This window comes from Octopus bimaculoides, chromosome 11 (assembly GCF_046866305.1).
Source record: "Octopus bimaculoides isolate indiv1 chromosome 11, ASM4686630v1, whole genome shotgun sequence".
Lineage (NCBI taxonomy): Eukaryota > Metazoa > Mollusca > Cephalopoda > Octopoda > Octopodidae > Octopus > Octopus bimaculoides.
The window spans coordinates 21,414,555-21,442,187 of NC_142938.1; the positions used below are offsets into that span (position 1 = coordinate 21,414,555).

The 27,633-nt window shown below is 37.6% G+C and overlaps 1 protein-coding gene across 6 annotated transcripts; it reads left to right on the forward strand.

Annotated features, from left to right (window-relative positions):
- The first annotated feature begins 220 nt into the window (after positions 1-220).
- Positions 221-27,623, forward strand: LOC149133202 (uncharacterized). Of its 6 annotated transcripts, none has more exons than XR_016243614.1 (6): positions 221-4,008; positions 12,134-12,150; positions 17,377-17,476; positions 21,978-22,056; positions 23,459-23,612; positions 23,898-27,623. XR_016243614.1 is itself a non-coding variant. In XM_089359633.1 (5 exons), exons 1-3 carry the CDS (start codon positions 9,612-9,614, stop codon positions 22,036-22,038), a joined length of 231 nt encoding a protein of 76 aa, XP_089215759.1. In that variant the 5' UTR covers positions 9,130-9,611; the 3' UTR covers positions 22,039-22,056; positions 23,459-23,612; positions 23,898-27,623. The 6 variants fall into 6 exon arrangements, 2 of the variants coding, with proteins under 2 accessions (XP_089215759.1, XP_089215758.1); XR_016243613.1 differs by lacking the exon at positions 221-4,008 and adding an exon at positions 9,143-9,681; XR_016243615.1 differs by lacking the exon at positions 221-4,008 and adding an exon at positions 9,693-10,528.
- The last annotated feature ends 10 nt before the right edge of the window (positions 27,624-27,633 follow it).

Consider the following 27,633-nt stretch of genomic DNA (forward strand, 5'->3'; position numbering starts at 1 on the left):
TATATATGCAATATATATATATATATATATATATATATATATATATATATATGCAATATATATATATATATATATATATATATATATATATATATATGCAATATATATATATATATATATATATATATATATATATATATATATATGCAATATATATATATATATATATATATATATATAAACTTACTGTCAACAAAAGTCAGGATGCGTCGCGCTCAGTTACCCAATAAATGAAAAATGCATTAAATACTACAAAAAGTACACGTAGGACAAACACAAACGACTCTAATTCTTCATCAGTTATCGACCAAAAATACTAATCCTCAGTTTCATGCCTTTAACAATAAAACTGAGAACTTCGTATATCGGTGGTACCCGCAAAATTTGCTGAGAATTAGTGTTCCAGCAAACAAGACAACACAAGTTGGACGTACGAAAGTAAATAAATATAGTTTGAAACGATAGGCGAAGAAAGAATAGATAGAGACTTTGGGCCAAACACCATATTGATGGGTAACGCCTAGGAGGAATCCACAATGGATATAAAAAGAGAAATAGTAAAAGAAGAGAAAATGCTGACCGGCAAGCTAAGCGTCCGGTGGCGAAAAGACAGAGATGAGAAAATTAGTCACAGGTCACGTGTGGGCAGTAGATAGAAGGGAAGGAGGATGAGAGAGTGCCACAGAAAGAACAAGGAAGGAAGGAAGGAAGGAAGGAAGTCTACAATTAAGTGTGAGAAGACAAGAAAGAGGAAGAGAGGAAGTAATGATGCTAGAAAAGGAATATGAGGAAGACAAAGAAAGAGAGAGAGAGAGAGAGAGATAAAGAAAGAGAGAGAAAGAGAGAGAGAGAGAGAGAGAGGCAGAGAAAGAAAGAAAGAAAGAAAGAAAGAAAGAAGGTAAAGTCGCCAAAAACATAAAAACTTACTGTCAACAAAAGTCGGGATGCGTGACCTTCAGTTACTCAATAAATGAAAAATGCATTAAATACTACAGAACGTACACGTAGGACAAACACAAACTACCCTAATTCTTCATCAGTTATCGACCACAAATACTAATACTCAGTTTTGTGCCTCTAATGATAAGATAGAGAACATCACATATCGGCAGCACCCGCAAATTTTACGAAGAATTAGGGTTCCAGCAAACAAGACAATATAGGTTGGACGTACGTAAGTAAGCAAATGTAATCTGAAACGATAGACGAAGACGGAATAAATACAGCCTCAATTGATATTAAAAAAATAAAAAGAAAAATAGTAAGAGGGGAGTAAATGCTTACCGGCAGGCTAAACAGCAGAGATGGGGAAAATTAGTCATGGGTCACGAGTGAGCAGTAGATAGAAAGGAAGCAGGATGAGAGACAGGGAGAGAGAGAGAGCGGCAGAGAGAAGGGAGGAAGGAAGGAAGTCTACAATTAAGAGGGAGAAGACAAAGAGTGGGGGTGAGAGGAAGTAAGGATGCTAGAAAATGAATACGAGGACTAGAGAGAAAGAAAGAAAGAATTGTTCACCATTTCTTCTGAAAATAATTAAAATTTGTTTTGTTTTGTTTTTACCGAAAAGGCTCTTCTCGTGGTTTCTAAGTTAAAAAGGAAAATGGCCAAAATCGGTCCGGATAGTTGTTATTGTAAGGCTTATAGCGTTCCAAACAGCCATAACAACAAAATCACTTTTAAAGTTTTTTTACAAAAAATATACGGGTATTTTAAAAAGTCTTCAATAAATAATGTTTTTAGATTACGTATACATTAATAGAATAAGCTGTCGGTTTTCCAAATAACGAATTAAACTTGAAATGAAAACATTAAAGAGAAAGTGAGACTTTGCAAATAAAAAGGGAATACTCTGCAGTGAATGCAATGAATATTTAAATTTGTGAAGAAATGGACGCAGTGAATTCAATGAATATTTAAATATGCGAGAAATTCAATAACCTTAGAAATCGAACCTTCGTTTACAGGTGGTCTTTTTTGAGAAATTGTTAATTATGTAAAGATTTGTTTAAATTGTTGACTGTGTTGTGCTGTTTTGCAGCGGTTTAATTGCTGTGCTTTCTCTCCACGAGAGATAGCCATGTCTTCAAGTAGAAGTGCGTTCTATTCAGACCTAAGCGGGTCCGAATTATCGTCTTCGGAAGAAGAGCTCGTACGAGCGGTGTATAAAATGGACGAACATTTGAAGAGGAGAAGCTTCGCTGAAGCGACAGAGGTTGCAAGAAAAGAAGTAGACCTGAAAAATCTAAGGAGCTTTGAGAACACGGTAGACAGGGAAGGTGGTAATGTAAAATTGTCACCACCCCAGGAAGTTCTGAAAAGCATGATGGAAAAAATTATTGCTTATAAAGTATACTCGGTAAAAGAAAAAAAAATAGAATATGAAACAACGGAAACCATTGAAAAGGCACCGAGGCCAATCTGGCAAGATATAACATATCTTACCAGAGAAAGCCGATTTGGAACTATCGATGTGCATTTTAAAAATATAAGGAAAGCAAAAGAACATTCAGTGATACCTTTAAGAACAGAGAAAGTGGTCCTCTTACCCACATACCTTGGAAGAAGGACTTCCAGGGTCAGGGTGGAGGGAACCCCACCGGAAATACATGTGGCTTGGGTGACGGTGGTAGTGCTTCTGGGAAACGAAGATGAACTCATCGTACTCCAGGCCACAAAGATAGAGACCAGTAACTGGAGAGGCCACATACTGGACAATAATTCAGAGTACAACAGAATACTTGGGAAAAAATAGTTGAAACAGTGACCATAGGAGAAGCAGTGTTGAGAGTCTGGGTGGAGGGCAGAATCCCTCGTTGCTTCAAATGTGATCAAAAGGGTCACATAAGAGCGGACTGCCCTTCGAAACTTAAAGAAAATCAGGGGGAAACCCGGAAAGAACCGGAGAAGATAGAAGAGACAACAAAATCGAAAGAAGAAGAAACGTGGAAAGTGGTAGAAGGGAGGAAACAGAAGAAGAGAAAGAAAAGAAGTCAGGATGAACGGGAACCCCAACCCGCACCCACCCCACCCATACCCTCTCAACCCAACCCTCCCCCCGGCAGACGCCAAACCCACCCATTCCCCGCCGGCACAAAGAAAAAGAAAAAAGAATATTAGACACACACGAAATTACAAATCTCTCCTCCCAATTGTTATGTATGTGTTAGGAATTTCAACCATGTTTCGTGGTCTGCTACCACAACAACTCCTTTATAGGATCCAGTTAGCTCAAGACATCATCAGGAGGAACCACGTCCGGTTTCGGCCCCTACTCCTCTACCGTTTTGACGTGGTAGGGCCCCTCCTTTCGGAGGCTTCAGCTCTGGTGTTGGGTGCATGTCTTCTTTCACTGTTTGTGACTGTTCTAATTCAACTGTGGAATGTCCCTCGCTATGGTTATTTTCCAGGAGGTTCTTACGGTTCATTAACCCGCGTTGTTGAATTACTTTCTTCTGACATACCTTCCCTTGGTGGATTAGGATCCAGTTAGCTCAAGACATCATCAGGAGGAACCACGTCCGGTTTCGGCCCCTACTCCTCTACCGTTTTGACGTGGCGGGGCCCCCCTTTCGGAGGTGTCTTCAGTTCTGGTGTTGGGTGCATGTCTTCTTTCTTCTATTCCCTGGCCTCTTCGATGCAGCTTCAACGAGTGTCAGCGTCCGACTGATTGTCATGTCAAATTCCCCTTTTTATACCTGCTGCTAGGCTCCAGCAGGCTTCCCCAGCAAGTTGTCACGTGACAAAGGAGTTAATATGGACCTGGTGAATGAAACAAGACAGAAGGGCGTAAGATTTGTGAACTTAGAAGGAAAGTCAAATATAGAAGGATGGCAAACATGCGGTTTTGGTGCCTGAGAGTCGGTTAAAGGAGATAAAAGAATACAAGGGTGGATTTTCATATTGGAAAATTAACTGTAACATAAGAGAAATACCGGATAATACAAAAATATGAAGAACTCATTAATAACTACTGCATAAACATACTGAAAGACTCAGGATTCGAAGAAAGTAAGTGATGCTGCTTGAGGTGGGGCAAGTAGCTAATTTTCATTTATCATTTTCGTCACTCTTTATTACATCATATGTTTTTTTATATTTTTTTCTAATTGTTCTATGTCCCCACATGTTTGTTTGTCCTCTTTGTCGGCCCCTTGTAGGCAATAAAGAAACAAATTTCTTAGATCATGAATTTATAAAAATATTTCCAGACGGTCAACTCTTTAATAATTGCTTTCTTTTAGTACTTTTAGTAATTGTTACATACCTAACTAATAAGCAGCCATCTCCATTATAATATATACATACATACATATACATATATATATATATATATATATATATATATATATATATATATATATATATATATATATATATATATATATATATATAGTTCATCCAGCTGTTTATGGAGCATTGAGTAGCGATAGATCTCCACCCAACACGGTTACAAGCCCTGTCATAATCTACTACCAAGCCAGGCCAACGTCTGCCAGATTTTTTTTTTTTTTTTTAGTTCTCTACTACATTTTGACAAGTATGCTTCGCTTCCTATATCCCATCTTTGCCACACACACACACCGTTCATTTATTCTTACACCGTATGTTTGTCACAACATTTACGTCAGAAATTGTTTTTTTTTTTATGTCAGAACCGTTGTTCGGAATGGAACTTGTAGTAAACTTTACTACAACTAAATGTTTTTTTTTTTATCATTTAATGATTTCATATTATCGTTATATATTTCTTATTCTTTTCTTCGAGTCCATCACACTTTTAATATTTAAATTATTTCTGGCATCTGATTCTTTTATTCTGTCTTTAAATACGTATTTATATCTGTTGCCTGCAGTAGATAAAATCATTTGACCAAAGCAAAACAGCAGAAAGTTAGTAGACGAAGGTGGTATATTGACTGAAGCAAGCAAAACTTTAGACACTATGGCAGAAGCGGGCAGTATACGTTCAGTAGAAAATGCCAGTGAAACGGAACGTGTTCATCCTTCGCAACAAGATCGAGGACACTCAGATGGCCGTCCTGGTGTTGTACTTTTTCCAGAAAATCTCAGTGATATGGACAATGACCATTATTACGACGCTGAACGCATGAATGTCTGGGTAATGAGCACGCCTGATTATGAGGTTGACGCCAGCAAGCCACCCATCAGCAATTATGGATCCACACTACCGCCTCCACCGCCATATGATCATGGTATCGACGTCTGCAAGCCATCCACCAGCAGTTATAGAGCCACACTACCACCTCGGCCTGCTTTTTCGAGTGTAACGCCTGACGATAATTCCTCTTTCTACATGGTGACCCCTCAAATGCTAACTTTTGCGGAAACCGTGAAGTCGTTAATGTGGTTCTTGTTCGCCATTCTGCTGGTCAATGCCATTGCGATCATTTGCATTTCTTATCAGTCTTCTGGAATTTCTTCTTGTTTGGGCATCGCTTCATGGAACGCCATACAAGTAGGCTATGCCCTGTTATTCATAAGTGCTGTGGTACCGAACATCTGTCACATACTATGGATCCAGCACGAACCACGACCTCTTGTGAAAGATGCTGTTTACTTCGCCGCCACTGTTTTCTATATCGCCACTGCCGTTATTATAGACTGTCGCCTGTATCTGTGCAATAAGCTACTATCTCAGGTGGCTTTTTGCTTTACCACCGTATCTATTCTCTTCACACTTGGTATTCATGTTTTGCTTTTATACGAACTATTCACAGTTCGATGTCATACTAGGAATTATTTCTGAATCCACGTTGAAGTGCAACATTTTTTTTTTCTGTTTAATTAAATCTTGACGCGTAAATAACCTACCTGATAACGTATATTGAGTGACATTTCAAACAAACTTGTAGCAGTTTTTACAATATTTATTAGACACTTTAGTCTTGCTTCAACGTTTGTCTAACTCGGAAATTATATTTACACATATATTATTTTTACTCACACTAAAATATATATTGTTGCAACGTTTTACATATTAAAAAGAAAAAAAACTGGCTGCCCAGTGGAAGTTTCTTCATCTCTATGGGATAGAGATGGCGAAAAGATAGCAAAATTTAATTCCTTGACTTCCTATTCAGAGTTCAACTCCAACCGGAGAAAGCTGTTGTTTTCTTTTTCAGGACTTGCGTCACATAAATGCCAGTGATACACTAAAGGCCTATTTATATCGAATGATATTCCCACTGAGAAATGTTTGTCCGTGTACTTCAATTTCCATCTCTTGTTAATTATTGAGGATAAAGCGCCAAAGTAAACGAAGTACCATAATCCCGTCCCATTTTTCCCCCCAATTGTTTCCTTAAACAAGTAAGCTGTGATTCAAGATCAAGGACATTACCACTTTTTTTTGTGGGTGGGGAGAGTATCTAGTAATAAGTTGTCTGATGGATTTTTAGGGCGGTAGGCTGCGGTTTGAGGGAGATATGACTGGTTGTTGTACAAAAGGTTTTCTGATTGGCTTAGATATGTATGAATACTTTAGAGAGCAATAGATTAAAAGTTTTTCTGGGATTGTCTCGGCATCTTGATTCAAATGCTTCCGGTTATCCTTTGTTTAGTGTTGTTGTTTTTTTTTGTTTTTGTTTTTTATTGCTTCCTACGTTTCTAATAAATTCTAGGAATATATCGCAAAATCAATCGTATACACCAGGAATATATCGCAAAATCAATCGTGTACACCACTTAGTCTTTTCCTCTCTTAGAAGAAATTAGGCTGGTGTAATAAACTTCTTGTGTACGAGACATAATCCATAAGCCAATCGACTCTGCTATGCAGTTTCCACTCTCAGTGGATGATTTTTACATTTAGGAAACTCTTTTGCCAACTTAGAGGATAAATAGGGACACCTATGGGCGTTTTCAGAACCTTCCTTTGCTAGAAAGAACTAAAATTCTGTAACAAACGCCTTTGTCTGAATGTTTGCAAATATGCCTCTCAAATCTTCTACCCGTATTATATTCAAACTAGCTAGATCTGGTCCATCACACCTACCCTGCAATATCATTCTAAAAATAATCGCTTTAAAATCTCCAACTTATGAGATAATGTATGATTAGTCCAAAACCATGTGAACTGATAAGTATTACATATGACAGTAATCTGAAGGCTAAAGGGTTAACAGGAATATTTTAGGTAATAAACTTAAATGTCATACGTACGTTTCATCCTGCATCACTGCTATCCTTTTAATGATCAATGCATCCTGTTTAAACAGGTGGGGATTTTCTCTGGCATATTGTAGTCCTTGTAATACTTTGTCATTTCTTTTTATGTGGCTCAGCATTCTGAGATCAATCAACACTTCACCCTATGACTTCCGAGCTCACCTTCTTCCACAGTTTCTATCATCTTTAAGTGTCCTATACTTCTTTAGACAGCTGTTATCTTCTGTATACATCACATGTCCATACCATCATTTTTCTTGTATATTACTTCTGATTCCTCTGATATCCAACTTTTCTCTCATGTACACAAACATTACACATTCATTATTAATACTCGTTTTAGATTTTTGCACACGCCCAACAAATTCGGAGGAGGGGTAACTCGATTACATTAACTCCAGGGCTCAACTGGTACTTATTTTAGAGACTCCGAAAGGATGAAAGGTAACATCGACCTCGGCGGAATTTGAACTCTGTGCATAAAGACAAAATGCCGCTAAACATTTTGCCTGGCACGCTAACAATTCCACCAGCTCACTACCTTAACAATAAGTAGTCCTCGGTAATCTTCAAGTTTAAGGGGGTAAAAAAATAAAGATATTCAAGGGAAGTAACTGAACGTCTTACCAGTATTCTCCGTACATTTGTTTATAAATAAATCACACGTGATTTGATTGACGTTAGGGTGTGATTTATTTATAAACAGCTAGAAGAAGACGGATAATACTGGTAAGTCGTTCAGTTATTTCCCTTGAATATTTTTATTTACTTTTTTACCCCCCCCCCCCTAAACTTGAAGATTACCTAGTCCCTCTTTGAGAGTAGAGTTCACAGCAAAGTGGGGCAAAGCTATATAGCATCTCGTGTGGTATTCTACAATATCCGCCATGTTACGCCGCTTTACATTATTAGTATTAACAGAGGTGTGCTATATGTTACTACAGTATATTGATTTAGATTCTCTGTACAATAGCATGAAAATATTAAGTTTTAACTAACCCTAGCCTTCTAATACCTGAGCGCTTTATTTTCTTCAGCGCTCTTTTACTGTTGATTTTTCTGTCTCATTGTGTTTTTCTCTGTACTACACTTGCCTTTCTTTACTTATGACTTCTTTCTGGAAAACACTACTCTTGACTCCTATCGTTACTCTAGCATTGTCGGTTCCTATAGCCAGTAATTTTTTTATATTTAATTTCTTTTTCGCTAATTCAATTTTAAGGTATCTACAATGCCATTTGCATCACGTTTCTAAAGATACCATACTGAGATATGTATGTACCACTTTTTGTTTTGAGTCACTGTAACGACTTGTTTATCGATATATCATTGGATTCATCTCATAACAGACTAAATTTTTTTTCTATCCCCTATATCAGAAATCAAGTCTCCAAAATATGGAGCTAGAAAATCTCATATTTACACATTTTGTACGATACAACTTCACTTTCGACCTATCACTATCACATATAGTTTTTACATAACTCGAAGTGATCACAGCTATCAAATGAGGAGTGGTAACAAATAAACGTTGCTAAATTTGCTTCAAGCATAGATGTCTTATTTTTGGTTTTAATAAAATTGGTAAGAGGAATCATTTATTGTGGAGTTGATGCCTTGTGTTTCTTTGATTCACAGTAGCTTACTAAAAGAGAATATTTTTCCAACATATTACATCTGCAATGTGCTTTAGATCGGTCACTCGGTACTTCACACAACCACTTAGTAAATGCTGGCATCTTAAGCCATCCCTTTCGGAAGTTTTGCTGGAACGACTTTGTTTTTTGCTTTTTTTTCGCTCATTATAATGTAGTGGGAAGCAAGAAAATAAATTGAATGATTAATCTATATATATATATATATATATATATATATATAAATTGAGTGTGCGTGTCTGTGTGAATCCCTAAAACTCCAGAACTACACAACTAATTTCATTTAAATTTTACACATGCCTTACTTAGGGTCCCGGTTGTGTTTTAGTCAAAACAAATTTTAACGTCTTGCATACTTCCAGCACACGAACTGCATCTGAAAGTTGGCGTGCCAATCATGCTGCTAAGGAATTTAGATGCTCCAATAATGTGCAATGGTACGCGGATGATTACCAAAAAATTGTGCTCCCGAGTTCTGTAGGCAACAATCTTGGGTGAACCGGCCGCTGGCTAAGACATACTTATAACTCCCATGTCCCTTACCCACTCCGATACGACCTACAAGTTTAAACAGATGCAATTTCCCATCAAACTCTGCTTTCCCATGACAATCAACAAGGCGCAGGGACAATCAGTGCAAGCGGTTGGTTTGAATCTGACAGAGCAAGTATTCTCAAACGCACAACTGTACGTTGGCTGTCCCCATGGTCTTTCTATTTGTGCACCCGAGGGAAGGACGAAGAATGTTGTCTACCAAGAGGCACTCCAATGATAACAACGGCAACTTCAACTGCTCCAATTTCAACTCCGCAATTTTTTCATTGTCCTGCCAGCCCACGTAAGTCCAGTCTTGCTTTGCTCTCCTTACTAATTCACCATGACATTCTTTTTTTTTTCTACCAAGATCCGTCGCCCAAACACCACTTCGTATCAACTTCTTCCTCTTTTTTATGTCTTCGTTTCTCTCTTCGCTTCGTTCTCTGACCGGGTGAAACCGGGCTTAGCTGCTAGTAAAAATATAAAATTGAAAATACTTATCAGTTTGCCTCTAACAAATCTTTCATTCGCCATAAACAATTCTTATGTTTGTTGCTTACAAATTCTTGAGATGAACACTGATGCAGGGTGGCCAACTTATAAACGGAAAGTAAAATCTGCAGAAATCCTAAAACTGTGTTCTGATATGGAACGTATTTCGCTTCCAATCTTATATTTGTGGTTTTACTAATAGATATTAAATGTAACTACAATACTTGAAAAAAAAAATAAAGAGTAGAAATATAGAGACCCCCGCCACCTCCTTTCTTCTATACAAGATATATAATCCAAAACAAGGATGAAAAAAAAACAGGCCTATTTTAAAACCAACTGAAAGTAAATCAGTCAACCTGTCATAAAAATTTATCACTACAGAATAAAGCATTGTTAGGACGAATTTCCATGCTTTCATTCTTTGCAACATATTTACATTATTGTGTAGTGAGTTCAGGTACTGACAGGAGTTATCTCCTCATCCTCCCCACCAGCACCACTCTGTATCCAAGCGGTGGGGGTGGGCTGGAAAATTCATAACTCGATGAGCTTTCATTTGAAGTTTCATGAAAGTGAAAGAAATTCAACAATAGCCAGTAGTACTAAAATTTGGCTGTAAGATACTTCAACAAAAGGAGGAAAAAGAAAATAGGGTAACTATTATGGAAATGTCATGATCAGAGAAAAATGCTAAATGAAATTTTAAACCTATTTTCCCTTTTAAATGCTAGATTCAAAAATTTTCTGCTAAATGCTGAAAACAAACGCTAGATCTAGCATAAAATATGCTAAATTGGCAACCCTGCCTAGTACCTTTCCGCTTCTCGTATCTTTCAATGCCTTTCAATAACATTGATTCCTGCTTCTCGTTTCACCTTTCATCTAAAGAATTACTCCCTTCTTTTTTTTTTCTCCCCTCTTCGATGTTTCCTGAGACATCTTTCTTTCTCTCTGCAACTTCGACTACGCTGTCTTTGACAACGTTCATCACCTTTTCACAGTGCGGACGTATTTATTTTACACTTCATTATTTGACACTTGAAATCTATTTTGCATTTCTATTTCCTATTTGATGCTGTATCTCGATTGTGTAATAAGCCCCCACACCTCCTGGCTGCTCCTTTCATCCCCACCCACCTCCACCCTTATGTAAAGGAGCTGACACCCCTTCAACTGTTCCAGTTTTCACTTCAAAACTCACCTCTGGAATGTCCCAATTTATGTATAATGGTTTTTCCTACTGATAGACTCTTGACCATGAATTGTACGTTTCTATTAAATTCTTTGTTCTAAGTACCGTGTTCTCTCGTCAGAGTAGCCATTCTTATGATTGATCTGGAAGCTACAGAAACCTGAAGTGTATTGCTTTAAGTGTGCTGCCAATTTTCATGTGGGTTGTGGCCAAAACTTGCAATGTGGGCCACAATTACAGGTTCACGTAATTCAACTCCGTTGAATTCGTTAACGCCTTTTAATGACATCTTTCAGACTTCACTACTTAAATTGGCCGTTACGTTTCCTCCGACCTAGCTCTCGGTGGTGATGCTTAATAGTTGAGCCGACTGATCTTGCTTGGTAATGTACATATAAATTCCGCAGTAACAATCGTGAACCATATTCACGCGGATACAGAACACCAAACAAATGAAAGAATGAATGTGGCAATTCCTACGTCCGATGTGTCGAAAATGGCATTACCTGATTGGTTGAAATTTTAAAACTTCAATTCGTAACGTTTTGTAACCTTCAATTTCTCCAAAAATAATGATTTTTGTAGTTACCCTGAAAAACTATATGTACAAATTATTTTTAAAAGTTTGATCTGGTGTGTGAAACAAAAGATCTGCTTAATCTGTCAAATCGTGTCCTAATTAATTAGTTAGGTCCTCATGTTCAAAGAACATACGGCTACCAGAGCTATCGATTCATCACCAAGTGCCAAGCCTTGATACCAGTTTGTATCATCGACCGTGAAAGAGATTTTTTTTTCACTTACTGCTTGCCATTTTTTCTTTTTTTTTTTTTGGATACCCTTTCTTCCTGGGTCCTTGCGGAGACCACTAGAGATATTGGTGTCGTGGTCTTTTGTCAATGGTCATAATTCACAGCAGTATAGAAGGCTAAAGAAGACAATGCTTGACAATAGCTGAATTTTGACCTTTATACTGATGTTGTGAGCTTTCCAGATATTTTGATTTAAGAAAGGTACTGTTATTTTACCAGTCATGATATTCACTCTTTCCACATCTCCATTGCAGCTGATGTTACTGTCAAGGTACGTGAAGTTTTGCATTTTACCCAAGTGTTCATCCACATGGATTGTGTTCTTAACTGACCATTACTCCAATTTCATTGATTTAGGCTTTTGGGGTTTTTTTGTTTTCTCTTTCGACACTAATGATCAGCCCCATTTTTTACTGATACTGAACAAGCTCCTGATCATTTCTTGCATCTCTGCTTCACTTTCAGCAATCGATGCCAAGACAGGTCTGTGGTCTTGTAGCCATCTGCACATGCATAATATAATCAATCAACAAGTAGGAACAAGAAAGGTGAACGTATACAACCGCGTCTCGCACCTGATTGGATTGAAGTCAGTATCACCTGTCTCTGTTTATACACAACATTTGAATATAAGTAGATTTTTCATGATGCTGACATACTTCTCAGGAATGTTATTGTATGGTAGGATATTCCATAAGGTCTCTCTATGGATGTTGTCAAACGCTTTCTTATAAACTACGAAATTAAAGATCTTACTTTTTTTATTCGTTGGCTGGTGGGATTTCTTCTTCCATAATTTGCCTCAAGATAAGTGTGGTCCGCGCAAGATCTATACTTCTTGAAGCCAGTTTGATTTTTCTCTTATATGACTGATAGATTTCAACATGCTGAGAACATGACAAAATGATTTACGTAGCAGAGAGAGCAGTATGAGACCTCTCCAACTGTCACACCGAGAGAGATTTTCCTTAGGTAACTTAACGATGGTTCTGTCTCCAAATATCAGGTATCCATTCATTCTCCCAGATACTGTATGAACAGCTTTAGGAGTAGAGCATTCATAGCTGAACCGCCATGTCTCAATAACTCTCTGCTTATTTTATCTTGACCGACACCTTTCTCTTTCTTTGATTGTTCTAGAAATCTCCGTTTATCGAATGGGGTTGGTATTCACGACAGTGAGATCATGAGTGTTGCATTTGAATTATCAAACTGTTGGAGTCCTGTCGCGTTTTGGAAGACTTAGAATCATTGGAAAGAACATTGAGTCAGTTCTGTCTTCGTTACTACTGAGGTTTTTACAGCCTAAAAGTCTTAAAACAACAAAAAAACATTAAACCAGAGTTTCCCAAACTGGATTTCACGAATGCTTAGAGTTCCGTGAAAAACTGAAATGTCAACGCCAGGAAGGTTTTGTTTTTTTTTTAACTTAAAAATTAGGATAGCTGGGGATTGAGTCCCGCAATTTTTTTAATTTAATCAATTAGACAATTATCATTTAGACAATTCAATTCTTCCAAGATATACAAAAGGTCGCTGCTAGAACCCCTTTCTTTTTTTTTTTATCATAGATCTGTTTGTCAGGGCTGACCTGGAGTTAACATTAAAATAACTATAGGCAAAACCCGCATCATGCCTTTCAACGCTGTATATAGCATGTTACACAGATGGCGATATTAATTTAATGCTGTTTCAATTGCGTTCACCAAAGTTTCAAATTATGTTACTTCGATTTTTATCACTGCTCTACTGGAATAATTAACAGATTCGATTCTAATCTTACTTTCCCACCTGAAAAAAAAAAGGAAAAAAAAAAAATTACTTTGTATCTCTTCAAATGAAATGTCCTTGCTTATCGTCTGTTAAACAACACATTTAAATTTGTTCAGCACCGGTAACAAATGTAAATTCTTTCAAACAAATGCAAATATTTATAACAATATCACTCAGAAAACATTTGACACATCAGCCTAGACATATTATGTCGAGGCTGTCAATTTTAACCTCATCAAAAAGAAGGAAAAAAAATGAAGTGATGAAAGAAATTAAGCTATGCCAAAACTTAACTGTTTTAGTTTTGACATCATAAATAAATACTGCACTGCAAGAGAAATGCTTTATTTTTTCTTGATCATTTATTTTTCTTTGCTACTGTCTAGTGAAAGGTACATGGCCTAGTCATTAGAATGTTGCACTTGCGATCGTTAGGTCGAGGTTTCGATTCTCGAAACTAGCAGTGCGTTATAATCTTCAGCAAAAAAAAAAAAAAAATTCATTTCACGTTCATCAAGTCCATTTTACTTGGCTGTAGATGAGTCCCAACGATAGCTGGGAAGCTAACCCTGCAACGAACCAACATCCTGTCCAGGGGGCGAAGCATTGTAATCTCAAGACCATAGGTGCCATGGAAACCTATTTAAACTCTGGCTCTTATAAGTCAGAGCTTATGGTAAACTAAGTCTATGTACCAAATGAATTTACGATAATTTTTTTTACATGGCGCAATAATTTCACTAAAGCAAAACGTTATTCAAATGGAAAAGTACCGATGTTTATAAATATCTTGTTATTTCCATATGAGAATAAGCGCCCTAAGTATTTTGTTTTGGGGATTGTTAGTCAAGGTCTCGTTCTTAAGTGGGTTTTTTTTTACTTTTGATAAATCGACTAATATTGATAGGTTTTAATTTGCTTTGTTTTTTAATCGACAAATTATAAAGTGACCCAAGGAACAAGTTTCGTGCAAAGCACTTATGAAACTGCATCAAAGTGTCTGCTTATATATATATATATATATATATATATTGGTTGACTAATTACCAAATTATGAAGGCGCATGGCTCAGTGGCTAGAGCATCGAACCTACGACCGTGAGGTTGTAAGTTCAGATCCCGGACCGGCTGTGTGTTGTGTTCTTGAGCAAGACACTTTATTTCACGTTGTTCCAGTTCACTCAGCTGTAGAAACGAGTTGCGATGTCACTGGTGCGAAGCTGTATCGGCTTTTGCCCTTCCCTTAGATAATATCGGTGGCGTGGAGAGGGGATGCTGGTATGCATGGGTGACTGCTAGTCTTCCATAAACAACCTTGCCCGGACTTGTACCTCGGAGGATAACTTTCTAGGTGCAATCTTATGGTCATTCGTGACCGAAGGGGGTCTCCGAAATTACCAAATTTACTTTTCAGTATTTGAGTCCTCTATTGGTCATAGTTGACCACATATCTGTATCTTCTATAGGAAGACCAGAGCGAGGTCGTGGCGGGGTTAATACTGGGTGTTGCACAAACATGCAAATCTTCCGTCTTCGCGCCACTAGTGTTATTCAAAAGAAAGGCTTATCTTAAAGACCGATACGGCTTGGCGTCCCGGGTATCATTGGAGGTGTTGCTGCCATCCTGTTCAACGGCTAACAATTCTGCTAATCCACCGCCCAAGGAAAGATGGAATTCACCTCGACGAGATTTGAACACGGAACTCAAAGTTCGAACAGATGAAGAGAAATTCTAGTCAATATTCTGACGACTATTCTGATCCCTACTGATCCTGAAATATTTTACGTACATCTTAGCAAGTATCGTATATATCAGCAAGTTGTAGGAAGCCTAAGCTTTGATAATGGCTAATAATAGAGAAACATGTCAGGGGTTTTCTCCCCTATTGGATGGAAAAATTAAAACATTAACTCAGACCAAAAATTTTTCTCTTGCTGTAAGAATAAAATTATTTCTAATCAACACAATTAATGCTTATCACATTAACACTATGTGATGGATATATATCTTAACTATATGTAAAATTTGTGTATACAAAATGATGATGATGATACTTTCTACTATAAGCACAAAGCCTGAAATTTGTGGGGAGAGGACTAGTCTATTACATCGATCCAAGTATTTCACTGGTACTTAATTTATCGCCCCCATGGTGCCCTTATTTTTAGAATGCCTTAATTTTATTAGATCCTGAAAATAATTACTTATATATATATATATATATATATATATATATATATATATATATATATATACATGCATACATACATACATGTACACATACGCACATACACATATGTATTTATGCCATTTTCTCCGTTTAGAGGATACCCACATGCCATAAGAAGTACTGTGTGTAGAGCTATACCAAGGAAAACCTGCACAGGTATTTTAAAGACAACTTTTAAAGACACACTTAAAAAGATGTATATCCATACTGATACTTGGGAAGATCATGCATTAGATGAGTGGCTTTGGAGGAATGTGAATCCCTGCTTTTAAAGAATTCGAGAACATCTGGGTTGTATACACAGGATCGAAACGTGCTGGTAAATGTATATGCAGGAGATGCGAATCGTCTCCCTGTGAAGTGTTCAATTGAGTCTCTTTCGTCTGGCCAGTGAGGTTCGGCCTGTTTCTCAAAGGCAGAATTATTCACCCACAAACGTTGTCACAGAGCAAGACCCGTCTATCAATTTGATATCCTGTATCATCTTTCATTCTTAGAATAAAATGAGTTCAAGGAGTGGCCTTGCTCTCCTCCTGCTACCGCTATTGTTATGTCTCCACCTCCAGCTTCTGCACAGATTAATACGCTCACTCCTTCCCAAAACATAAGCCCTCTGGAACTTTCCCTCTGCTCATGTCTCTTCTTAAGATGCAACTTGAATCTGAATTGCATCTAATAAATCCAGTGTGGAAGCGGCAGCGAAGGCCACAGGCCCATAGGCACTGTCTCTTTCTTCCAAACACAGGTACCCTTGATGCAATTCTCAGGCCCAAATAGCGTCACGCAATATTACAAATTTGCACCATTGAAAATATGTTACAATCCAGACAGCAAGTTAGAAATAAGACTAAACCCCATTTCTTGATTGTTACTTCATTCATCGACTCTGAAATTATGAAAGACAAAATTGACTTTGGCAGGAATTGAACTCAGAACGCAAAGAATTGAGACATAAACAGCAGAACATTCTATCCGATGCAATAACAGTTACGTCAATTCGCCCACTTTCTAAATTAATTACTCCATAATCAACAAGACGATTATGACGTAACAACGAACGTTTATTGAATATTTTTTCACTTTTCACTTCTCTTAGCTATCCAATTGACGTGAAAATCAAATTCTTATCGAAATTATATAAATTATTGATTGATTCTTTGAATTAATTGATACATCGATCTCGTTGAATTGTAATTGTTACTTGAACAATGCCAAGCAAAATCAAGGAATTATTCAGCCGCTGTATTTGCATACCAGACGGCGAAATTGTCTTTACAGATTTATTTGCTGATCTGCCAGAAAATGACCCCAAAATAGTTTTTGTTCCCACAAAAATTACACTCCATGATTGCCCCGAAGACAAAGCAGTTTTCACCATAAATGACCATAGCATCAAATGCGATTTATTTGTCAAATACATATGTCAGTTAAAATTTCAATATTTACCTGATACTTTTAATCCTGATACTTTTAATCGTGATATTTTTAATCCAGATATTACTGAAATAGAACTGCCTGAAGCTACCTCAAACGAATGGAAACCAGAAAAAGCCAAAGTATTTTGCCCCAGCCGCAAGAGGGGCCCACTTAAACGGTAAGGATTGAAGTTTTCTGAATTATAACCAACGCAACTATACACAAACACAACACATATCGCATACAAATTCACATTAACAAAACCGAACAGTACACAAGCACACATATATACACACACATACAAACTTACATATACACACACATACACATACACACTCATTTCACACACACATATACACACACACTCATCTCACACATACACACACTCATTTCACACATACACACACATATACAGGTTGTCCACAAAGTCTGGGTACATGGAGTAAATAAAATCATAACATAAACAATTAAATATAAGAAATAATGATTTCTTAAAGTATGTGGCAATCTCATGTACCCAGACTTGTGGACACCCTGTAGATACACACACACGCTCTGCATACCTTACGACATTACAATACAGTAATCCCTCGACTATCGCGGTTGTTACATTCCAAAAACCCCAGTGATAAGTGAAAATCCGCAAAGCAGAAACAAAAGTGTGCTCTGTTTTTTAGCTTTAGCTTAGAGCTGTGGCCATGCTGGTGCACTGCCGTTTTGCTACACTGTTATTATTGAGAGCCTCCTTTGATATGTAGCATTTGATGAATAGGGGCGTCTGATGTCACTACCTTCATTTGCACCTCTTGCAGCGAGGTAGGTTCGTCTGGGACGCGCTCGACAGGAAGACGTCCAGTTCTCATCTGAAAACACCTACATCCACTTTGTGTAGGTCCTTCAGGCTCTTTGGCAGAATATTAAAAAGCTGTGGTTCCCCTGGAACCCAGACTATTGCAGTGACTGGTCCTGAAGCGCGATGGCATTGTTGGGATCTTTGATACTGTGCAGTGTCGAGCCGTTCTGGCATTGGTGTAGCTTTCAATGCCAAAATTTGGTACAATCCCTTCCAGGATCTTCTAGATGTTTATTACTGAATACCTCTCCCGCCTTCGCTCCAGGGAGTAGAGTCTTAACTGTTTCAGCCTTTCCCATTAACTGAGCTGTTGCAATGAGACGATCTTCTTTGTGAAGCTTCACTGGATTCTTTTAAGTTCCGCTGTTAATTTTACATTGTTGGTTGACCATAGCTGGGAACAGTAATCCAGGTGGCTAAGGAAGAATGACCTCCAGAGAACCATCATGGTTTCCTTCTCTCTGGTTCTGAACATTGTCAGGATCTATCCAGCCAGTCGTCTGCACTATGTCACCATCCTGGCAATGTGCATTTGGAAAGAGGTATCATCACTCATGTCGATACCAAAGTCCTGCACGGATTTAGACTCTGGGATTGTAATCCCCTCTGGACCAGTGTACCCTGTAAGTTTTATATTCAGTTTTGGACGCTGGTAGCGCAGGGCTTGAGATTTTTCAACAGTAAACTGCATACTATTGTCCTCAGCTCATCAGCGAATTGAGTCCAATTCTTGATGCAGGTGTGCAGCATTGCTGGTGTTCTGTATTTCCTGCGAGACTTTCGTATCGTCTGCGTAAATACGCTCACATGGTGTTCCAGTTTCAGAAGGATTTCTTTAATTCATGTGAGGCAATCTTCAAATTAGCCTATGTGGTTTGGAGCATCTGGTGGGCGATATGTATTACATATGACTATATTATATTGTCTTATGTATACAATTAGAGTGTCAGATACTGAATTTGAGTATGACAGTAAGACCTGGGGTGTGAGGTCTTCACGGATGGATACAGCAACTCCACTGTTCGCAGTATGGTGTAATATTTTGGTACGTGTACTTTTGTATTCTCTATATCAGGGTCCAGATGAGTTTCCACGAGTGCTATGTTTAGGGTTTGATTGCGTGCAGTAAGGTCGCTCAGGAAAAAATTTTGCCTTTGTTGTTGTGAGTCAACAGGACTCCTATATTTAGTAGGAAAAAAAGAAACTATATTTAAAAAAAAAAGAAATTATAATTTGTATATATTTATTTTATTATAAAAGCAAAACACCACGAAGGAATCGAAAGCTTATATAATAAACCGCGAGGTTACTGTACATATGTTGAAATGTTCTAAGTTAAATATAAAGGTTTTGTATTGTACAAAGATTAAGTTAAGAATAATTTTGAGTAAATAAAACTTCAACTCAAAGAACGGCACCAAAGATCTGTTTGTTAGAAACAGGATTTCAAAGAGGATAGACGACTCATCCCCTTTCTTCCTCTCTTTCTTCTTCTTACTCATGCTTCTTCTTCTTCTTCTCTTTCTTCTATTTCTTCTTCTTTTCCTTCTATCTCTTTTTCTTCTTTTGATGCTACCTCTTCTTTTTCTTCTATTTCTTCCCCCTCTTCTCCTCCTCCTTCTTCTTCCTTTTCTTCTTCACTGACTTTCTTTTTTTCTTGACTTTCTTTATCTTTTTCTCTCTCATTTCCTTCCTTCTATCTCTTCTCTTCCTTCACCTCCTTATCCTTCTTCTTGTCCCTCTCCTTGTCCTTTTTATTATTTTTCATTCAGTTCTTTCGTTTTCGTCTTTTTTTTTCCTTAACTTCTCGCCTTCCTTCTTTCCTTCCACTTTCTTTTTCTTCTTTTCTTCTTCTTTTCCGTTTCTTCCTCCTCCTCCCCCTCCTCCTCGTGCTTATTCTTCTCCATGTTATTGTTCTTCTTGATGTCAGCGCAGGACATCCCGAGTCAAGATGGTCTATTGTTTCATCAATTGTATCACAGAATCTGCATTTAGCGTTAGAACCGTTTTCATGAACGTTAGCCTGGTAGATTTTGGTAAGTAACCTGTGACCTGGTGCCGCCAATATGAAATCGTCAGTCTCTGCTAAAAGTCCTGATGGGTTTTCGTGGAGAGTCATGCGTCAGGCATTCGATAAAGGTGGCCTGAGCAATTGACTTGCGCTCTCCTCAACAGTGCGCAAATGCTTGACAGATCAGCTCGAGCGAAGATCTGTCTGGGACTGCCAAGTGATTTTCGACAGTTTTCTCATCCAGTTGATGTAGAAGCGGTTTAGCTTTCTGTGCGTGGTGTTCGTAAATCGTCAAAGACTCACAGGTCTACAGTAGCCTAGGAAGTACAACTGCTTTGTGCACTTTCAATTTGGCAGTCAGCTAAATGTCTCTTCTTTCGCGACATTGATTCACGTAGCGGCCCTGAATGTTGAGCTTCTCTTGACGGTCATGCGTCGACTTCATCGTCAATGTGACAGAGAGAGAGAGAAAGAGAAAGAGAGATGATAGATGTATCTGTCTATTTATCTATCATTTATTTATCTATCTATCTCTACCTAGCTATCAATATCTAACTACCTATCTATATCTACCTACCTATTTTTGCTATATCTATCTATTTATGTATCTCTCTTTCTATCTATCTCTCTTTCTATCTATCTATCTATCTCTCTTTCTATCTATCTATCTATCTATTTCAATTTCTATCTGTCTATCTATCTATCTATTTCCGTAAGCTCGTCTCCTTAGCCGAACTGCAGTCGTGGATTAAACAGAGACCTAGGCTAGGCGAATGGCACCGCGAGTGTCGCATTGCTCTCAAGCAACTCTGCCGTCCGGGACCAGTCTTGTGCAACTTTGATTCCACAAAAGCGTTCTATAGAGGATTAGTGGAGGGGAGGTGCGACGACGATCTCGGGCAGAATTTGGGCGTCGACGAGGAACACCTGATCCGCCTGTTCAGGACAACTTTCGGGCCGGAACCTATGGACAACCACCAGAGATCCCTGGCCTGGCAGTGCTATCGAGAAGCATTACCCGTTCGGGATAAGTTGTACAGGCACGGTTCGAGACACACCGGACCGACATGCCCGAGATGCGGTCAGAGCGACGAAACCGTTCTGCACGCACTCGTGCAGTGTCCAAAGATTCCGACCTGTGGGCTTATGCCAACGGCTGCTGTCACGTGTGGGACGAGTCCGCCTGTCGGCCGAGTCTATTGTGTAAATTGCTCCGCCACCGTCCCTCAACAGGGAAAGCAAGGCAGTGTTCATCATACTGGTGGCCATGATGAAAGAATGTGTGTGGTAGACCCGAGCGAAAGGATTAGAGACGAAAACCTACCTCTGTGGCCAATCGCTCATCAACTTTTTCAAGTACCACTTGAAAAGGAAGGTGAGAATAGAGAGGCAGGTTTTGTCTTGTGAAAGTTTCATTAAAAGGTGGGTGAATGTAGCAAAGATGGTGCGTGCGAGTGACGATACCTCTTTGAGGATGATCCTATAAATCGAGATAAATAAGAGAGAGAGAGAGAGAGAACACTTTGCTCTCATGTATCTATTCACTGCTGAAGTTACCGTGGTCTTTTCCGTAGGCTTTTCTCCCCATGGATAAACCTAATGTTACCCCATTTTACACTATTGACATTTTCTGTGATATACGATACCTTATTTTTTTTTTGCCCCTACCGATCCCTTTTGATCGGATTTTTTTATCTATCTATCAATCTAAACTTTCTATCTATTTACCTACCTACCTATCTCTCTATCTATCTATTTATCTTCCCATGTACAACCCAATTCTTTGACTACATATAAAAATATTTTCGTTTTCAGCCTAACTAGAGCCGTCCGTAGATTCCTGCGCCGGCGCGGATTTATAATGTGGTTTTATTAAGGAATTAGACATGAAGAGGTAAAGTATGAAATCTATCTTTCTTTCAAACTTTCTTTTATTTGTTTCAGTTACTGAACTACGGCCATCCTGGGGCACCACCTTCAAAGACTTGGTCGACCAAATCCACCCCAGTGCATATTTTTTATGTCTGGTACTTACTCTATCGGTACCTTTCGCCGAACCGCTTTGTTATGGGGACATAAACAAACCAACATCGGTTGTCAAGCGGTTGGCACAAACAAAAGCAGATACACTCTCTCACACACACATGGGTGCAGACACACTTACATACTTACACGAACACTCACACAAACGCAGTCACACAGACACACAGACACTCAGGCAGACAAAAACACGCACACACGCACACACACACACACACACACACATACACAAGCGACGAACTTCCATACAGTATCCGTCTGCAAACTCCCCTCACAAGGCGTTGCTTGACCTGAGGCCACAGTAGAAGAGGCAGCCAAGGTGTTCCGCAGTAGGACTGAACCGAAAGCGGATCTATTTCAAAACGGGGGCACCAGTTTTCATTTATGTTTTATGTAGTGTTTTTGGTACCGAAAGACTTTCAAACTTCGTATACTTATCTATTTTATGTTATAGAACAGAAAAAAATTTTTGTATTCGAATTTATTTCATGTAAAAAATTGTCTTATTTCGATAATTTCTACTAATCACTGACGTCTATTCAGTTGAAAACAGTTAGCGCTGTAACGGTGTATATCGTATTAATCCCCTAACCCTAACTAGACTGTTAACCCTAACCCTAAAACTAACCCTAACTCTAGAATCTGAACTCTAAAATTGTTACACACATAGATACGCACAGCGTAATTTATTATATAAACAATATATGCGTATAAATTATGATTAAACCGAATGAAATATGTCACAGGGAATAACATTTTTATGACCGCCCAGCAGTAACTCTATTGAGCTGAATAGACGTCAGTGATTGGTTGAAATTACAGAAATACGACAACTTTAACATGGAATAACTTGCGATGTACGTTCTTTTGTTAAGAAGACTAATAGTAAAAGATGTTTTATATGACACATTCTACCAGTGTCCCAAGTTTCAAAGTGTTTCGTTTGTGTTTCGTTAAGAAAATACTGGTGCCCCCGTTTTGAAATAGATCCCCGAAAGCTACTCGGTTGCAAAGCGACCCACTTAATCTCACGCCCTGTCCCTTTAAAGCACTTATAATGTCTATTTTTTGTTATATATAAGAACTGAAATACTTTTGTGGGGTCCCAGAATTACAAACTTTCTAGGGTTCAATCCATACAGATGCTCCCTCACAAACTTTTATTTTTCATTAGAAATATCGCAACCCCAGTTTATTTGTGGAAAAGAATTTTTTGGATAAACTTATTGTTTTGGTTTTTTCTTGTTGATTTCCAGACTCAGAAAACATTTCTGAATTAGATTTGGTCTAAAATACTAAAAATATTAAGAATTAGAGCCCAGAAAATGAGGATAACATCAAAGAAACTAAGTGACATGCGGGATTTCTAGATCAAAGTCTATCATTAAGAATGAATTAGACGTGGAGGATGTAAGTATAAATGTTATAAATGTTATATTGATTAGACAGCCACCGCTGCGGCAACAGCTGCCACCACCACCACCAAGAACAACAACAGCAACACATCAACAAACACCACACATGTCTACAACTACACAGCTCAACACACACCACCTTAGTACAAAATCTACAACATCTATTGAAGTTTCAATAAGAAAATAAGTTATAAAATCTGAAACTGCAATAATTAAAATGAAGGAATTTGTTTCTGTCTTTTCTCTCTTCATAGTGTTTTTATTCTTCGTTTTCTTCCAGATTACAACCATAAAGCAGTGTTTATACATCTACTAAAGCAAATGTGATATATCCTAGGATCATCGGATTCTTCTCATGACCACCTTCACGGTAATATGTGACTTTCATTGTCACACGATAGTGAATTCACTGAGAATGATGTTGACCAAAAACTGAAGGGAAAATGACGCTAATTACGATACAATTTATTATATTAAAAGAACAACAGTGGAGAAAATATTTGTTGAAGAGAGTGAAAAGTTAAATGATAACAGAGAACTGTTATAGCAATGATAAAACCATATGTACAAACAAGAGATCTAAAAGAAACATTGATAACAGTTATATAAAAGGCTAATGTCGAGATAACAGACTGTAGCTATAAGAACAACGTGTAGCAGTGAGATAAAAATAACAGAAAAGAAGAACGATGCAGAGTTTAATGATAACAACTCTAAAATTGAGATCTTGAGAGATGGAAGGAGACAGAAATATTGGAAAGGAGAGAAAAGAACTCTATGAACAGATATTGATATTATAACAATATTTTATGAGGAGTAATATAACATGGTGTAGATAGGTATTACAAACTCCTGTTAAATGCAACGCCTTATAACATCTTCCGTTAAACATAATAGTGATATGAGAGACATACTTTTATAACCTCCAGCTGCTGTTAAATACTGGGTGTAAGTTAGTAACCCTTCACTCTTGTTCAATGTAAACAAGGTGTAACTGTATAACATCAAAGCCTGTTAATCGAAAGCAGTCAACTGTTGTTAAATATAACAATGAGTAAATGGCTGCGAGTGTTGCAGGATAAATAGTTCTACAGCTAACCAACAAATATAGAAGCGAAATCTCTCTTAAATAACATCTAAAAAGAAGGCCACATTAAGGAGTGAAGTCAGGGGTCTACTGAAATGATGAGTGTGGCTGGCATGGCTTGTATCACAGCTAGGTCTTCTGGGCTAGGGATTGATTTCGAGGGCTAAACAACCTACAGTCAAGTTGTAGGGCTAACTCCCCATCTCCCTTCACCCGTAACCCCACTAACGTCCCTACTAACAGGCCTCTCCCCTTACTATTAACCCTACTAACACTACTAACAACCCTACAGCTTATTGTAGATGTTGTTTTAGTAGAGATCAACCCTGTCACATGTTGGCTGACCTTGATCAAAGTTGTTCCAATCTCATTTATCCTGACGGTATATGTCAGGCTACATTGATTAATAATGCCCTTTCTTAATTAGCGAGTGATTAGCTGCGATTTCAACGACAGCATATAAAACTTCAATGATTGGTCAGATTATATCTTTTAATGTTTAAACTAACATAGGAACACTCCGTAACACCACGTTCCAAATAAATATAAGAAAGACCACATATTTAACACCGAGAATCCACGGAACATAGCAAGGAGTAGATGTACATAGGATATGAAGCTCCTGTAACATCCAGTTTTTGTTAAAGATGACATATTCATATCATGTGACTCTTGCTAACAACATGAAGAGTACCCCTAACAAGCAGCGACAATATGGAGGAAATATTTTGTACAACAACAGCCAGCAATTGTTCACCACAATATGAAGGCAATATTTTGTGCAGCAACAAACAGCAATTGTTCGCCACAATATGAAAGTAATATTTCGTGCTCCAACAGACAGCAATTGTTTACCATAATATGAAAGCAATTGTTCACCATAATATGAAAGCAATATTTCTTGCTCCAACAGACAGCAATTGTTCGCCATAATATGAAGACAATATTTCTATACCAACATTGAGCAATTGTTCACCATAACAATGACGCAGTATTCATATTGAGTTTAACTTGGGCAAAAAACTAACATATTTTAGAATTAAAATTTCCATCTCCTCTGAAAATAAACATAAGTATACATATACAACCAGTTTATGCTGTAAATAATTTTTAATATTAATACTATAACAGCAATAAATGTTTCTGCGTTAACTTAGAGGGTGTTTATAACACCTTGCCATGTACTGAAGATCCTACATACAGCATTTATTACAAGTCCTGATTTATACACCTCACTGACTTTACAATATCGACTCGCTGCTAAAATTAATTTAGCTACATCAACACATTGTTACTGTTATCAATAACATGAAGGCTACATAAATTATATCTAACAATGAAATGTTGTGCACATTTAACATGGAGACTTCAATTCTAACATCCATCTCTTGTTAGCAACAACATGGAGACGACTTGTCACATTCAGTTCTTGTAGCTACACCAACACATACCAGCTACTGTTATCAATAGCAAGAAGGCTATATGTACAATACCCAGCTGTTGTTCACAATAACATGGATACTTTAAACACTCCGTCCCAGGGCTAATACCTAACAACAACCAGCGTCATTTAAAAGTAACATTGATATACTTCATTAACAGCCATTGGTCTGCTAAATATAACATGGTCAACTATCATAAACAATCCCCTCCTTCGGAGAGAATATTGGATAGCTTTTGCAACAACAACAACGCCTACAACAATCTCCTGAAGGATGTAAGAATATCACTGTATGAACCATCTATTACAAAATAACTTTGTGACTATTTTCAACATCAAGCTCCTCCAGCTGACAACATCGAAAGTTTTCAAGAACCAGGATTGGGCTACCAGTTTCATGTCTTACAAACAATAATGAAATCTAAAAGAGCTATTTCTTCCCGCAAATAACATCAAGAAAATAAAATACTTCTTTTGGTATGAATAATATGATCGAAGCTACAACCATCAACATTCGATCTCACATAATACAGTAGAGATAATAATGACCACTATCTCCTGATCTAAATATTGCAGTGGAGACTATACCAATTATATCCTGATCGCAACTACTTCGAACAGACTTTAACAATCAGGTCTTGGTTATATATACACTGTCAAGCGTATGACATCAATTTTAGGGCCGTAACAACAGTGTGCAAATTATAGCATCAATCACGTGGTCATAACTACATTGTACAGACTATAACATCATTTGTGATTATAACTATATTGTACAGACTCTAACATCTTTTGTGACCATAATTACATTGTAGAGACTATAACATCTTCCGTGATCCATAACTACTTTGTAGGAACTATAACATCTTTCGTGTTCAGAACTACATTGTATAAACTGTAACATCTTTCGTGTTCAGAACTACATTGTATAAACTGTAACATCTTTTGTGGTCATAATTATATTGTACAGATTACAACATCTTTTGTGATCATAATTTTGTTGTACACCTTATAACCCCAATCACGTGAGCTACACTGTACAGACAATACCATCTATCTTTTGATCATAATTGTATTCTAGAGACCCTAACATCTATTCTTGCGATCGTATTTACATTTTAAGGACTAAAACAACCATCTCCTGCAATACCTGTACATAGTGTACATACATTTGTTCTACTGGTTGAGTTACTTCAACCATATTCCAACTCCTTTTTCAAGTTGAGTTATTTTATAGTGTATATACGTTTGTTCTACTGGTTGAGTTACTTCAACCATATTCCAACTCCTTTTTCAAGTTGAGTTATTTTATAGTGTATATACGTTTGTTCTACTGGTTGAGTTACTTGAACAATATTCCAACTCCTTTTCTAAGTTGAGTTATTTTTACAGTATTGTTACTTAGTAACCACAGTTAAGTACTTTTTTATTATATTGTTCATTGTTCTTTTTCAAAAATAAAATTTTTTAAATTTCTAGTTTACGCTT